At 47.4% G+C, this 13,625-nt stretch overlaps 1 protein-coding gene across 1 annotated transcript in view; it reads left to right on the top strand.

Moving 5' to 3' along the window:
* The window catches only part of ACACB (acetyl-CoA carboxylase beta), a 3,851,763-nt gene that overhangs the window by 2,709,916 nt on the left and 1,128,222 nt on the right, over window positions 1–13,625 (top strand). Inside the window, exon 39 of the mRNA XM_069619430.1 lies at window positions 704–826. Within this exon, the coding sequence (XP_069475531.1) occupies window positions 704–826 (123 nt within the window). The remainder of the gene's footprint in view (window positions 1–703; window positions 827–13,625) is intronic.

Genomic DNA, 13,625 nt, shown 5'->3' with positions numbered 1-13,625 from the left:
ATGTTGTAGGGGTATAGATAAGATCGAGACTTTGAAACATTTATTCTCCACACGTTTTTTGTTAAATGATACCCGCTATGTGTTCTTTGGTATCACATATTAGAGCCTTCATATACCTATATCCATTTGTCAATTTCTGCTTTGAAATTTCTCCAAATGGTTTTTAAAACTGTAGAACATTTAGTTTTTAACCCTCCGAGAAAGTTTAACTAGTTTTAACTGATTTTATCTATATTTTATGAATTGTATGTTATGAATTTTTATATTAATGATATTTGTGAAATGTTTAAGTGTAAACCATAATACAATCTTAACTAGCTTAAATGAAGGTCAACGTGTACTTAGTTGCTTAGTAGCTGTACTCTATCACCTTTTAGCACATTTAATCTCACAAAGCGTTATGTCTTTGTTCATTATTTGATGGCACTCTGGGAAGAGGCTGCATGGAGTTTAAGTAATACCCTCAACATTGTCACTGCAGGGGAAATTACTGTCTCTGGTGTACTTCAGATGTCGCTACTAAAATGTGATATCAGTCTCTTGCTTGCTATTTTCCTTTTTTATGAACTCTCTGTGGGTAGATGAATGACTTCTTTCATTCTTTTTCATTTTATTAATTGATTTGCTATTCATGTTATGTGCTGCTTCAAATCCAATTATTGTTGTAAAAAAGCTTTACAAAGCTTATACATTTTGTTTTCAGGCTCTTTACAAGTTGTGGGGTTCTGGAGAAATGTATCCAAAAGATGTTCTCACTTATACAGAGTTGGTGTTGGACTCAGAGGGGCAACTTGTACAAATGAATAGGCTTCCTGGAGGAAATGAGGTATGTGTAAATTGAGATTTCACAACTGCTACATCCAAATCAATTTAGAGAACTAATTCAAACAATGTTTTGTCTCAGCATGTTCTCCTCACAATTGGGTAGATTTGTCTTACAATTAAAATGTGTTACTAATGCCATTACATTGTTATTTCTGTGCCTCTACTTGCATTTTTGCTGTGGCTTGCTTTTAAGGTCTGTCTGACAAAAGAAGATTTTGAATGGATTGTGTCCTCCCATGAATTCCTCAGTTTAGATATAGCCTGCAAAAATGCAAAAATAAAATGTCTCCCGCTTTGCAGCGCTCTAAGAAATATTTTCCCAGCAGGGAGCACTGTGCCATCTGGCGTCGAGGATCCTCGAGTCATTGGCTTCGGGACCGGATGTGACGTTGGTACAAGTAGCGTGCTTGTCGCCCCGTGTCCTTGGTTCCTTTTTTCTGCAAGCACAACATGCTACTTGGAAACAAGCCTCATAGAAATTCTATGACACACTCGAAACTTTCTTTGAATTTCTTCATAAAACGGTGAATAGGCTGAATGTCGACTCCTAAATATTCTGGTTTTAAAAAGTGTTGTGACTGCGATGCTAAAATGTCATTGACTGACCCCCCACATAATTTCTGTCATGCCTCGATACCGAACATAATGTGGCAGAATGTGGCTCATGTCAAACCATGAAACCCAAAGCCTTAAGAGAGAGCCTCCATATTGTTGTTGGGCCGCTCGACATCAAAGCCACCGAGTTTGACTCTGTCGAAGTAAAGACCTAACAATACCAAGACCTCCGCAGCTGAGAAATCAAAATAGAGGGAGTGAAAATGGTAAAAATAGAAACTGTAAATGTTCCCACTCGAGGAGTGGCTCCCATCATTGGTCCTCTTCTTCGTCCAAAAAGAAGAGAAGGAGGAGGCCCTCATCCTTGAATTCTTCACGGGAACATGTACGTTTCCCTCGAAAACCGTTACGGCAGAAAAATGGGAAGAGTTTCACTTCAAGATGATGCAGGCCTTCTGTGGTGTAAATATGTACATTTCTGTTCGTGGCGAGGTGGAATGTGAGATTATGAAGGGCTCCTTCTACTGACGTGGAGTGTTGTGTGTGTGTAGGTGTTCTAGGAGTGGCAGTTGAAGAGGAGTGGAGGAAAGGAAGGAGGAGCTGGTGTGGGGCACTCTCTCCATGTAACTTACATAGCATTGTGTGTACCATTAAACCTGGTTAACTAGACTTTTCCCTTCTAATGCTCTTAATTACATTGACGACGATATGGTCATTTGTGAGGAAGACAACTATTGTGAAAACCAGATGAAAAATGTTCTAGTCATTCAGAAAACTTTGAGGAGGATTGCAGACTCAAGAGCCAAAGTAACATTAATCGAATGAAAAGTGTTTAAGTAACAATTAGATGTGAAGTTGTAAAATGTAATACCTCTGGACATTAAAATAGGGGGTATACGTTTATTTGTATTGACTAATTGGGAAGAAAAACTTCAGGAAAAGTCAACTTGACAAGAAATGGTGCATTCTTATTAGGATGTAAAGTACAAAAGCATTTCTACGTGAAATTCGATCCAAATATAGAGGAACAAGTATTGCATGTGCTAATAGACAAAAAAGACACGTTAACAGAGACTTACAGTCTTAGTAGTTGGAAAACTGAAGGGGATGGTACATCAAATAGTACTAATAGGAGGAATTATCTCCATTGAATGGGTGTCCTCTATCGTGGTTACAAAGAAACCTGATGAAAATATTAGGTTGTCTGTAGACCTTAGGCAATTAAACAAGTGTGTGTGGTTGTGGAAAGGCATCCCCAACCTAATGTAAGAGAAATGCTGACAAGAACTAGTCACTTCACAAGAGGTATTTCAATTTCTCAGAAAGCCGTTTGGCCAGTATCCACCTCTCGTGATTGCCAAAAGGCAATGCATAGATTTGGTGGCATGCAAAATGTACTGTGTTTTCAAGATGATATAGTGATGATTGGAAACTCAATAGAGGAACATGATGTGTTATTAATGTCAGTTTTGCAAATATTGGAAATGCAAAGTTTAATGTTGAGTGAAGGTAAGTGTGCATTCAGGAAACAAGTTGTGGAGTGTTTTAAGCATGAGGTAACTCAAGGAGGTGTCAGACCAAAAAAGTATTTGGTTGAAAGTATTAATAAAATTAAGACACTAGAAAACAAGGGGGAATTACGCTCCTTTCTAGGTTCAATAGAATGCTATCAAAAGTTTGCACAGAGCTTTGCAGAAAAAGTAGAGATGAGAAAATGATTGCAAAAAGCTGTAGAAAACGAATGAAAGTGGAGGTGCGGAAGTAAATTTGTTAAACTAAAGGATGATAGATTTGGCTATTCCCTTAGCCCAATTTGACACACACAGGAAAACCTATTGTGGTGGACACTAGTGATTTTGGGTCTGGGAGCAGTGCTGTCTGAGAAGTGTGGTGTATGGATGGAATTTAAGAAAGTTACTGTACACGCGTCAGGAGTATTGAAGAGACAGGAAAAAAGGTATTCTGTGCTAGAAAAGGAAGCTTTAGCGTGTCATTGGGTGGTCGAGAAATTTTGAACATTATGTGGCATCTGACTTTATCCTGCATACTGATCAAAGTCCCTTAAAGGCGATCTTTGAATCAAAGGGGTTAGATAAAGTATTTAGAAGACTGGCAGGATAAGTGACAAGAATGCAATGTCACTCATTTAGTGTTGAGCTAGTAACAGGAACAGATAATGATTTTGCTGACTATTTGTCAAGGTTAGGAGTAAAAGAAGTTAAGGAGGAGGAATGATGTGAGCAAGTGTTTGTGACCCATGATGGAGTTAAAATTCGAAGAGAAGGGATAGAAGCAATAAAGCCCGATGTGGATACTGCTGCTGTGTTGGAGATTTTGCAGTCCGAGTGACCACGGAAAAACAGGATAGGTGGAGATGTGAGGGCTAGTTGGTGGACATGGCACATATATTGCATATTGGGATAGCTAAGGCCAAGGGTGTATTAAAGGCAGATTATTGTTGGCCCGATTTCGACAGGATAGTAGAAAGTAGAGTGTGAAAAAGAGGGAAAAGACTAAGAGCATTTGCAAGGCCAATGGTGTGTTCAGAGGTGCCTCACAAAGTGTGGGACGGCTTGGCAGTGAACATCCTGGGAACTGAGGATATAGGTGTTGGGCATAGTAAATATATTGTAGGTTGATAGATATGCTTTCTTGTTGGGTTCAGATAAAGTTCATCTGAGAGGCTAAAGCAAAAGTAATTGTGAAATTTCTTCAGGTTGTGTTTGGTAGGGAAGGATACCCTTAACAGATAATGTCAAACAATTTTGTGGAAGGGTAATGGAGTAGTATTTCGGGACATGTGGGATTAAACATAAGAGGATGTTGTTTTATCACCCTGAGAGTAATGAAGCGGTGGCAGAGTGAATAGAAGCATAGTGGATGCCATAACGATGGCTGTAGTGTCTCTAGGGGAGGAAAGAAATGGTGGAGGAGAGAATAAAGGGGCTGAGAATGTCGGCTCATGCTGTAATAGGTGAAGTTCCTTTTGAGAGGAAGGAAGGAAGGAAGGAAGGAAGGAAGGAAGGAAGGAAGGAAGGAAGGAAGGACGGACGGATTGGGGCGGGCTAAGATAGCAGAAGTAGATCTGGAAGAGGTAAGAAGAAAGTGTATGCTATGCAAGGGCAACACGTAGGAGGAATGTGATACAAAAAGAGGTTTAAAGAAATTAATTGAAATTGAGGAAGGGGGATTGGTTAAGGATGGAGATAGGAGTCATGAGGAGAATGGGAGATTTATCGTACAGTGATCCCATTCGAGTTGAAATAGTATATGGGGGCTGTGCAAGTTTATGGTGGACGGGTGCGGAATTTGGGAAGAGTGGTTAATGTTTGAGGGCCGTTGGTGTAATGAGATATAATCACAAGAAAATAATGAAGGGAGGTGTGGTATAAATAAGTACATTTCTGTGTGCAGGTAGGTGGAATGTGAGATGGTGAAGGGTTCCTTCTGCTGATGTGGAGTGTTGTGTGAGTAGGTGTTCGAAGAGTGGCGGTTGAAGGCGAGTGGAGGCAAGGATGGAGGAGCTGGTATGGCGGCGCTCTCCAGGTAAATTACCTAATGTTGTGTGTAACATTAAACGTGGTTAACCAGACTTTTCCTGTCTCATGCTCTTCATTACATCTTCCAGAAAGCCGGCCCGTCTGTTCTTCCTTCATTTGGGACGAAGACGGTCGAGCCCACCGTATCTAAAAAGTTGGCACATCACCAACATCTTCCTGTGCTTAGATGCCAGGGAACAGTGAAGGCCTCAACACAAATTTGCGAGCCATTGACACCACTGACGCCTACGTCGGCTGCTGTCTTCTTTGATATCCAGCTGGCTCCAGCAGCATGGATATCGAAGGACCTGTCAGCAGTAGATGACCCCTCGGTTTCACGGTTCGCACCTAAGTCAAAAAGGGATTTTACACCTTCTTTTCAAGGCGTCTTCGATGAGGGTGATGACTCGGTTCCCTTTGGGTTCAAAACCATGGGTCCATCTCGACTACTTGAGTTTCAGGCTGAGGAGAGCAGATTGGCCGATCTGGTTTCCATACATGATGCAAGTGACTTGGATATATCCCCTGTGGTATATTTCCCTTAGGACAACCTCAAGCCCAACCTAGTGTGACATACAGGAAAATGATGAACAAAGTGGCCGATGCTTTGGGCTGGGCCCGCAAGCTAGGCAGATAGAGGAATATGACATCACAGACATTCTGGACAAGGGCCCAAATGTGGAACCTATCCTTCTATTCCACAATGCCATTAAAAAAATAGAGCTGTGGAAAAGCTGCTTGCTTGGGCCCAGCAGGCCATAAGGATTTTACCAGGAAGTATAGAAAAGCTCCCTCAGACCCATAGTTCCTGTCCAGACACCCATTGCATGACAGTCTGGTAGTTCAAGCAGCTGATATTGGCAATAAGGCAAGCGCCTACCCCTCTCTGCCCCAGACAGAGAGGGCAAGCGGTATGATGCTCTGGCCAAAAATGTCTCCACCTCTGGCAGCATGGTTTAGGGTGATTATCACATGTCAGATTTCATCATGTGATAATGCTGCGCATAGGAATTACTTGTAAAGCGTTCATCAAAAACTGAATGAGCACTGATTTGCATTTTTGGAAGTCTTCTTACAATACTGTCAAATTCCACACTGTAGCACCATTGCACATCGTGTTCAATTTGACAGTTTCGTAAGAGGACATTTCCCAAACCGCATCATGTTTATGTGACATCTATCCCCCGCGATCCTTCCAATGGAAACAGGGAACACCCTTGCAGCCCCTGCTCCCCTTGTACTGTATAATAGTGCAAGGGTAGTACAATCCTGTGGTCCCGATTATATTCGGATATGATTATTTAGTAATGCTGATTTCCACAGTAATCGGCTATACGACTAAATGTTTTAGATGAAAACTCCCAATTCCTGGCAGCATGACCAGCAGAGGCACCCAAGACGACGGGCCCAGGAGAGTACTCGCCTCGAAGAGGTGGACCCTGCGAAGCCCAGCACCCTGACAGAGGGGGAGACCCAGCAACCTGAGGACAGGTGGGGAATCCTCAGAGGCACACTGGTTGACAGCAGGGGTCGAGGCTAACCGGAGAGCAGAGGGGCCCGCTGGCCCGAAGGAGAAGACGACGGCAACAGAGCCCCAGTAAGCGGTCCATCACGGCCGCGGGGGTAGAGCAGAGAGGAATCTGAACGCTAGCAGAAGGCTGCCCGAAGACCCGGACGATGCGGCCAAGGGGACGGAAATAAGAGGCGGAGCGGAGTGGAGGATCATAACGAGGGAGCAGTTGGAGAGAGCCCTCAAAGTGAAAATAAGCACAGAAGAACAGACGGGCCCAGACAGCAAAGAAGGCACAGAGAGGAGCCGCAGGAATACCGCTGTAAGAAGCAACGCTGAGACGTGGACAGCAGGTAGACTCTCCCCTTCCCGGGGTCGGGACACCGCCGACTACACTAACATAGAGGAGCCATTGTAGCGGGAGGGTCCCCGAACATACACGGACTACCTGGAGAGGCCCAGGGCACCCACAAATCCAGGGACAGAAGGGCACACCCCACGGAGAGCAGGGGCCTGGCTTGGGGAGACCCCGCAACGGAAGGGCTATGGGGCAGCAGGTGGAGAAGGGAGACGGAAAGAAGGTGACCAAGACCGGGTCTCAAGTAACCGGGACAGCAGCAGGACCACGACCAGAGCGGCCCCCACAACAGAACGGGAGGACGCACTGGGGAGGAAAGCTAGGCTCCGGTAGCTTGGCCCTGCCGGGGGCTGCCCCCGCACCATGGCACTCCACAAGAGAGGGGAGAGCTGGGACGTAATCTAGCTGTCCTGACCCGGGACCCCAGCAGAGGCGGAGGAGACTCTGAGAAGGGGCAGAGGAACAGGCTGCCACAAGGATCCAGAGAGGCACTATCCATAGCCACAGGAAGGGAGTGGGCAAGCAAAGGGAAGAGGAAAGGTGAGGTCGAGGGCCCTGACAAGGAGGCCTGCATCAAGCTTTGAAGAGGGCGCAGGAGATGAAGACTTGCCCGGAAGGAACTGACGGAAAGAAGGAGGCCACAGGGAGCCCCACCTCACGAAAAGGCCCCCAACAGAACAGGAGACCAGGAGCTAGAACCTAACCAAAGATGCACCTGAAACCGAAGGGAGGCCATAGGCACCCTATCATATCGAACAAAGCCAAAGGCAAATCAAAAAGAGGTGCACCTCCCCAGGGAGACTCCCCGGGACTCTGCCAACAATGTGGACAGCCAGGGAGCCCAACAAGAGGCTCAGGGGCACCCAGGAAGCAGCGACAGGGTGCAGCACACCGTACGAGATGGATCCAGTGGCCGTGATATTGCGCCAGGATTTCCACGGGGAAATACTCTCCCTGCAGTCCAACCTTGTAAAGACATTCCAGGACCAGTTTCAGCTATTGCGAGTGGATCTCAATTCGGCCCTGGGGGAATTAAAACAAGAATTGGGTCAACTGGGAGAGAGGACGGACGTCCTGAAGAGGGGCCTACAGGAAGTGGTTAGAGACACGATGGCGAACAGCGAGGCCATTGAGAGACTGGATGTGGCAACACAGAACTTGGAACTTCAAATGGAGGACATGGAGAATAGGTCACGGAGGGTCAATATAAGGCTGAAAATGCTTTCGGAAACAGTAATGGAAAAGGAGCTGAAGGGGGTCGTCCAGAGCATCTTCTCATACCTCATAGGGGAAGCAACCCCAAGTGCAGTGGAATTGGACAGAGTCCATAGAGTGGGGCGCCTCAATAGAGGCACGAACGCCAGACCGAGGGACGTGCTCGCAGCATTCCCAAGATATGGACAAAAGGAACCAGTGCTGAGAGCAGCAAAACAACAGGAACCGATCAAGTATCGGGGCCAACAAATTGAGCTATACCAGGACTTAGCCAGCAGAACCCTGACTAAACGTCGACAGATGGGTCCGGTCCTAGTGGTACTTAAGGAAAAAGGAAGGGATCAGATACAAATGGACATTTCCCTTTGAACTTCTCTTTGAGTGGGCAGGGGGGCAAAGACTTATAACCACACTACAAGAGGGAGCAGAAATCTACACCTCGACCTGGACCAGGAGCAAAGGGAGGACAGACCTGAGAGATCGCCAGGAGCGACAAATGGGACGAGATCAAAACCATGGGAATGGACCACATTACGCAGCCCTCCACACAGGGAGAGGGGTGAAAAGTCAAATGGAGAGGAGGGAGGAGCACCCAGCAGGGGAGAGCCCTGAGCAGGTAACATAAAAAGGGGTGGTGGATGAAAAAAGGAGAACAAGGGCAGGGGGGGAGGGAGCGAAAACATCATGGGGTCAGCAAGGGCGACGAGGCCCGATGAGAGGGTAGGGGGGACAAGAACCCCTCTAGGGGGATGGTTTGGGGAGGGGGGTAGGAGGGAAGTGGAAGAGGGCGGCTCGAGTAAAGACGGATGGGGACAACAAAAGGGAAGCACGAGGGGAAGGGACGGATCAGAGAGGGCATGGGGGAACCTTACATAGAGGGGGAAAACGGGGGACACCAACAGGCAGGGGAAGTAGACAAAATGACAACTATTCAAGTAGCTGACTCATAACGTCGGGGGGCTTATTCCCCCCCTAAAAAGGAAAAAGTTAGAACAAAATTCATGAGGAAAGAGGGGCCGATGTCCTGGGGCTACAAGAAACGCACCTCATGTACAAAGATCAGGGGCAATTAAAATTGCGGGGGTTCGACCAGATTCTGCATGCATCAGGAAAGAACAAAACGGGGTTGGGGGGGGAGTGGCCTTAGCCATTAAAAATATGGTGGACTTTAGAGTCATTGAGGTCTTCCGGGACAAGGAGGGTAGGTACATCATAGTTAAGGGGACACACCTGGATCTCCCCTACACCATAGCAGTAGTGTACGCACCCAACTCTGGCCAGGAACTGTTTGAGGCGATTCTTGGGGGTATTAGAAGACAACCCACAGGGCCAAATAATGATGGGAGATCTCAACATAGCCTGGGGTAGAGGGCGCGATAGGTCAGGGGGTGCAGGAAGCGGAGGGGGAGCAGTGATGTCAGCAGAATTGAGAGATAGGATCAAGAGGGCGGGCCTTCGGGACGTATGGCGGGAACTGAAGGTAGACTAGGAGGGCTACACCTTATCAGGCTTCCACGGGGCACAATCTAGAATGGACTACATATGGGTCTCAACTGGCTTATTGGGGCAAGTTAGGGAAGGAGACCACAGGATCATATCCACTCAAATGAATCTAGGGCGCAAGGAAAGAGAAGTGTGGGGATGGAACATTTTCTCTCTAATTACTGAGGAATTAGTAATTAGAGAGGAAATAGAAAAGAAAATCAAAGACTTCTTCGAGTCCAACAGGAGGGGGGGAGACGAGGGAAGACATAAGATGGGATGCATTCAAAGCTACACTCAGGAGGGAACTGATAGCAGCGAAGGCACAGAGGGAAAAACAGCTGAAGGCGCTGGAAGCACAGCTGGAAGCGGAGGTGGAGGCGGCAAGGCAACAGGCGGGGGCAACCCTGTGCAGGTCTTCCATGAGGGAATAAAGACGAGCAAAAGGGCAGCTAGAGGTCCTCCGAACAAAAAAGGCAGAGGGGGCACTACTCACTGTCCGCCAAAAATACTACGCCACGGCAAATAAAGCAGACGCACTCCTTGGTGCCTGTTGAGGGGGCAAAGACAAAAAACGTGATCACAGCATTGAAAACGGAAACCAGGGAACGAGTCACACTGGCCGGGGACATTCAAGAAACTTTTTTTTTTGCAAAGTTCTGTGAGACAATATATACATTACAAAACCCCCAGGACCACTTACAGGCGGAATTCCTGGAAAGGGTGACGATGCACAGAATCGGCAGGGAAGCCCAGGGTGACCTAAGCCGGGAGATCAATGAGGACGAAGTAAGGAGGGTGATGGGGAACCTACCATCAAATAAGGCGCCAGCCCCAGATGGTTATACGGCGGCCTTCTACAAAACGTTTGCACCCATACTAACCCAGCTTCTGAAATACCTCTTCAACACATTTAAGTCCACAGGCAGCATAACCCCATCCATGGAGGAGGCCAGACTGACCCTCACTTCCTTAAACCCAACAAAGATCCCACGGAGAGAACGTTTTACAGGCCCATTGCATTAATAGACGGCAAAATCTACACACAGATTCTAGAAAACCGGTTAGAGGGCCTTTTCCTGGAGCTGATCCACCCGGACCAGGTGGGATTTATAAGAGGCAGACAAACGGCAGACAACATCAGGAGGGTGGCTCACCTACTGGAAAAAGCACAAAAGATGGACACTCCTGCGGTTCTCTTATTGCTGGACACAGAGAAAGCATTTGACCGCGTGGAGTGGTCCTTTCTGTTTCGGGTTATGCAGAAAATGGGCCTAGGTGGGGACTTTCTGAAAATGGTCCAAGCCAATTATCAGACACCGTCAATGAGAGTGGCAGTCAACGGGGCCTTGTCACGACCATTTAGGTTGGGCAGGGGCACGAAACAAGGGTGCCTGTTGTCCCCAATGCTCTACGCAATCTATTTGGAATCCCTCCTACAGGCAATAAGAGAGGCAGACGGGATACAGGGCATTCCATTTGGGGGGCAACAACATAAGGTAGCTGCGTTCGCTGACGACCTGCTGCTCACGCTAACAAAACCAATGGAGTCCATCAAGGCAAGCAGGATCCTGCTGGAGGAATTCGGGAAGGTTTCGGGCCAGCGGGTTAACATCGGTAAGTCCGAACTATTGAACCTGACCTTGGGCACAGGGGACCGTGACACACTGAGGGTAGCCACCCCATTAGTGTGGAGCCCGGGGGGAAATCAGGGATTTGGGAGTGAGAATCACGGCGACCCTGGCGGGGTGGTACACAGCTAACTATCCTCCCCTACTGAAAGGCATCAAGCAGGACTTTCATAAGTGGAGGAACCTCTGGGTCTCCTGAATGGGAAGACTAGCCACAGTAAAAATGGTTACGCTCCTGCGATTGCTGTACCTATTCCAGGCGATCCCACAGGCAGTGCCAGCAAGGTTCTTCAGGGAGATAAATGCCCTGACCAACAAATTCCTGTGGGAGGGAAAGAGAGCAAGGGTCAGAAGACACCTACTGATGGCACCCAGATGGGAGGGAGGGCTTGCACTACCCAACTTCCAGCAGTATTACAAGGCCACGCAATTAAGAGTAATCAGAGAATGGCTCCAAGATGGGGAGAATACACAGAATAAGCAATGGGTGAGAATGGATAGGGCAGTCGCGCAACAAAAGCCAGCAGAGGTGTGCTGTGGCTACCAAAACAGCATAGGCCGAAGCACATGTATGAGAGCACCATAACTAAGTTAGTAGCAGGCAATTGGCATAAATTGGTGGGGACCAGAGGAATCCCAACTTTCCTGTCCCCCTTTACACCTATATTCAATAACGGGGACTGCACCCCCCGGCTGGAGAAGGGGGCCTTTAAACAATGGCAAGAAGGTGGGTGCAGGAAGCTGCGGGATATGTTTCGGGGTGAGGAAATACTCTCCTTTGGGGAATGCAAAAGGGAATTTGCAGTGAAGGAAGGGGAGAGGCTTAGGTACGCGCAAATATGACACTGGGTAATGAATCCCAGAATCAAAGAAGCAGTCGTCAGAAAGACAACGCTGTTTGAAAAATTCCTGCTATCCAATGACGGAGCCAAAGGGCTCATATCTAACTTGTACAGGATATTAGACAATGCTAGCCCTAGGCAACAGTGGCCGTACATGCAGAGATGGGAGCAGATTCTGGGGAGGGATATTGGAAAGGAAGAATGGGAGAGACTGTGGAGGAATATCCCCAAACTGGCAAGAGCATCCCAGCTGCAAGAAGCATAGTACAAGATATTACTCGGCTGGCACTATACGCCAGCCCGCCTCCACAGGATAAACCCGGGAACATCAGGGGAGTGTTGGACGGGGTGCGGGATGGAGGGCACAGCAGAGCATATCTGGTGGAGGTGCCCAAAAATAGAGCCATTCTGGAGGGAGGTGCAGGGGGCGCAGGACCAGGCTTATGGGCCAGGGGAAAGCAGGCCACCGGAAAAGATCTTACTAGGAATCAAAGGGGGAACTGCGGTGAGAGAACCCAGATCTTGGGGAAAAAGCGAAAGTGGTCCTAACACTGGCAGCTATGACAATGATAGCGGAGAGGTGGAAAAGCACAGAGGTACCGATGTTGCAGGATTGGCTGTGGAAAATATGGGAAATCATAGCCCTGGAATGGGCGACGTATGCCATGGACAACAAAATGCACAACTTCGCAAAAGACTAGGGAGAAACCCTATTCTTTCCTAAAGATGACTTTCGGATTGTGTGGTGCCCCCAACGCCTAAAACCTTTAGATCTGCAGTGAACCATAGTGACCTGTCCATGAAAGGAACGGACTAAGGAAAATCTAGAGGTCTCCTCTTGGAGGGAGGAGGGGTGCTTAGCGGTTAGGGGGGACCAGTTGGGGAAATGTTTAACATGTTGTAAAACCAATAAAAAGAGTTTTCAAAAAAATAAGTCAGGATTTCGAAACTTGAGGTCTCCCTTCCCCATGTTTTCAGCACAGGACAAGGTGGGACTTTGGAGCACAGCACACGCTTGAGCTTTCCCCCCACAAGCTAACGGTTCAGCTTTCAACAATCGGGGCATACAGTGGTTAAGTCTCTTTTCTGTTAAAAAGTCTCTTGCCGCCGGGGCCTGAAAGGGTTCAAACAAACAAACAAAAAGTTTATTTCCAAAATGGTCTTTGGGGTGATGACATTCCATCCCTGGATCTCCCTCCTTTGGGCTCAGACCCCTTTCAGATGTCCACCTCCCTCCTTCGGATTCACTATGGCTTTTATTTTCTTTCTCAAGTCTTAATGTCTTTTTAAACAGTTCTTCAGGGTTTACCCCTATTTGTCGGCCTCCCTCTGCCGGATACACTTTGGCCACTTTTTACCAAACAGTTCACTAGGGACTTTAGACTTCGCCCCCTTTCATTAGCATCCCTGTGCCGGGTTCACTCTTGCCAAACCTTTACGACACATAGTTCATGCGCTATTTTCCTCACTCGGGATTCATCTCCCTTTTGCTTCACGTTCATCTGTTGGCCAAAGACTTTTGACTGTACAGAGGATTTTTCAAGACCCTCGTTTGACCACTTTGACCCCTCTTCTCGCCTCTCCCAAAGCCCTCTGGTTCCGGTAGTTGCACTAAATGGGTAATTGCCCAGAGTTGAACATCCATGTGGTGTCAGATTCCTGTGTTGC

This window comes from Ambystoma mexicanum, chromosome 10 (assembly GCF_040938575.1).
Source record: "Ambystoma mexicanum isolate Mex_15411 chromosome 10, UKY_AmexF1_1, whole genome shotgun sequence".
Classification (NCBI taxonomy): Eukaryota; Metazoa; Chordata; class Amphibia; order Caudata; family Ambystomatidae; genus Ambystoma; species Ambystoma mexicanum.
Note: the sequence above shows the minus strand (reverse complement) of the source record. Positions and strands in the feature narration are given on the sequence as shown.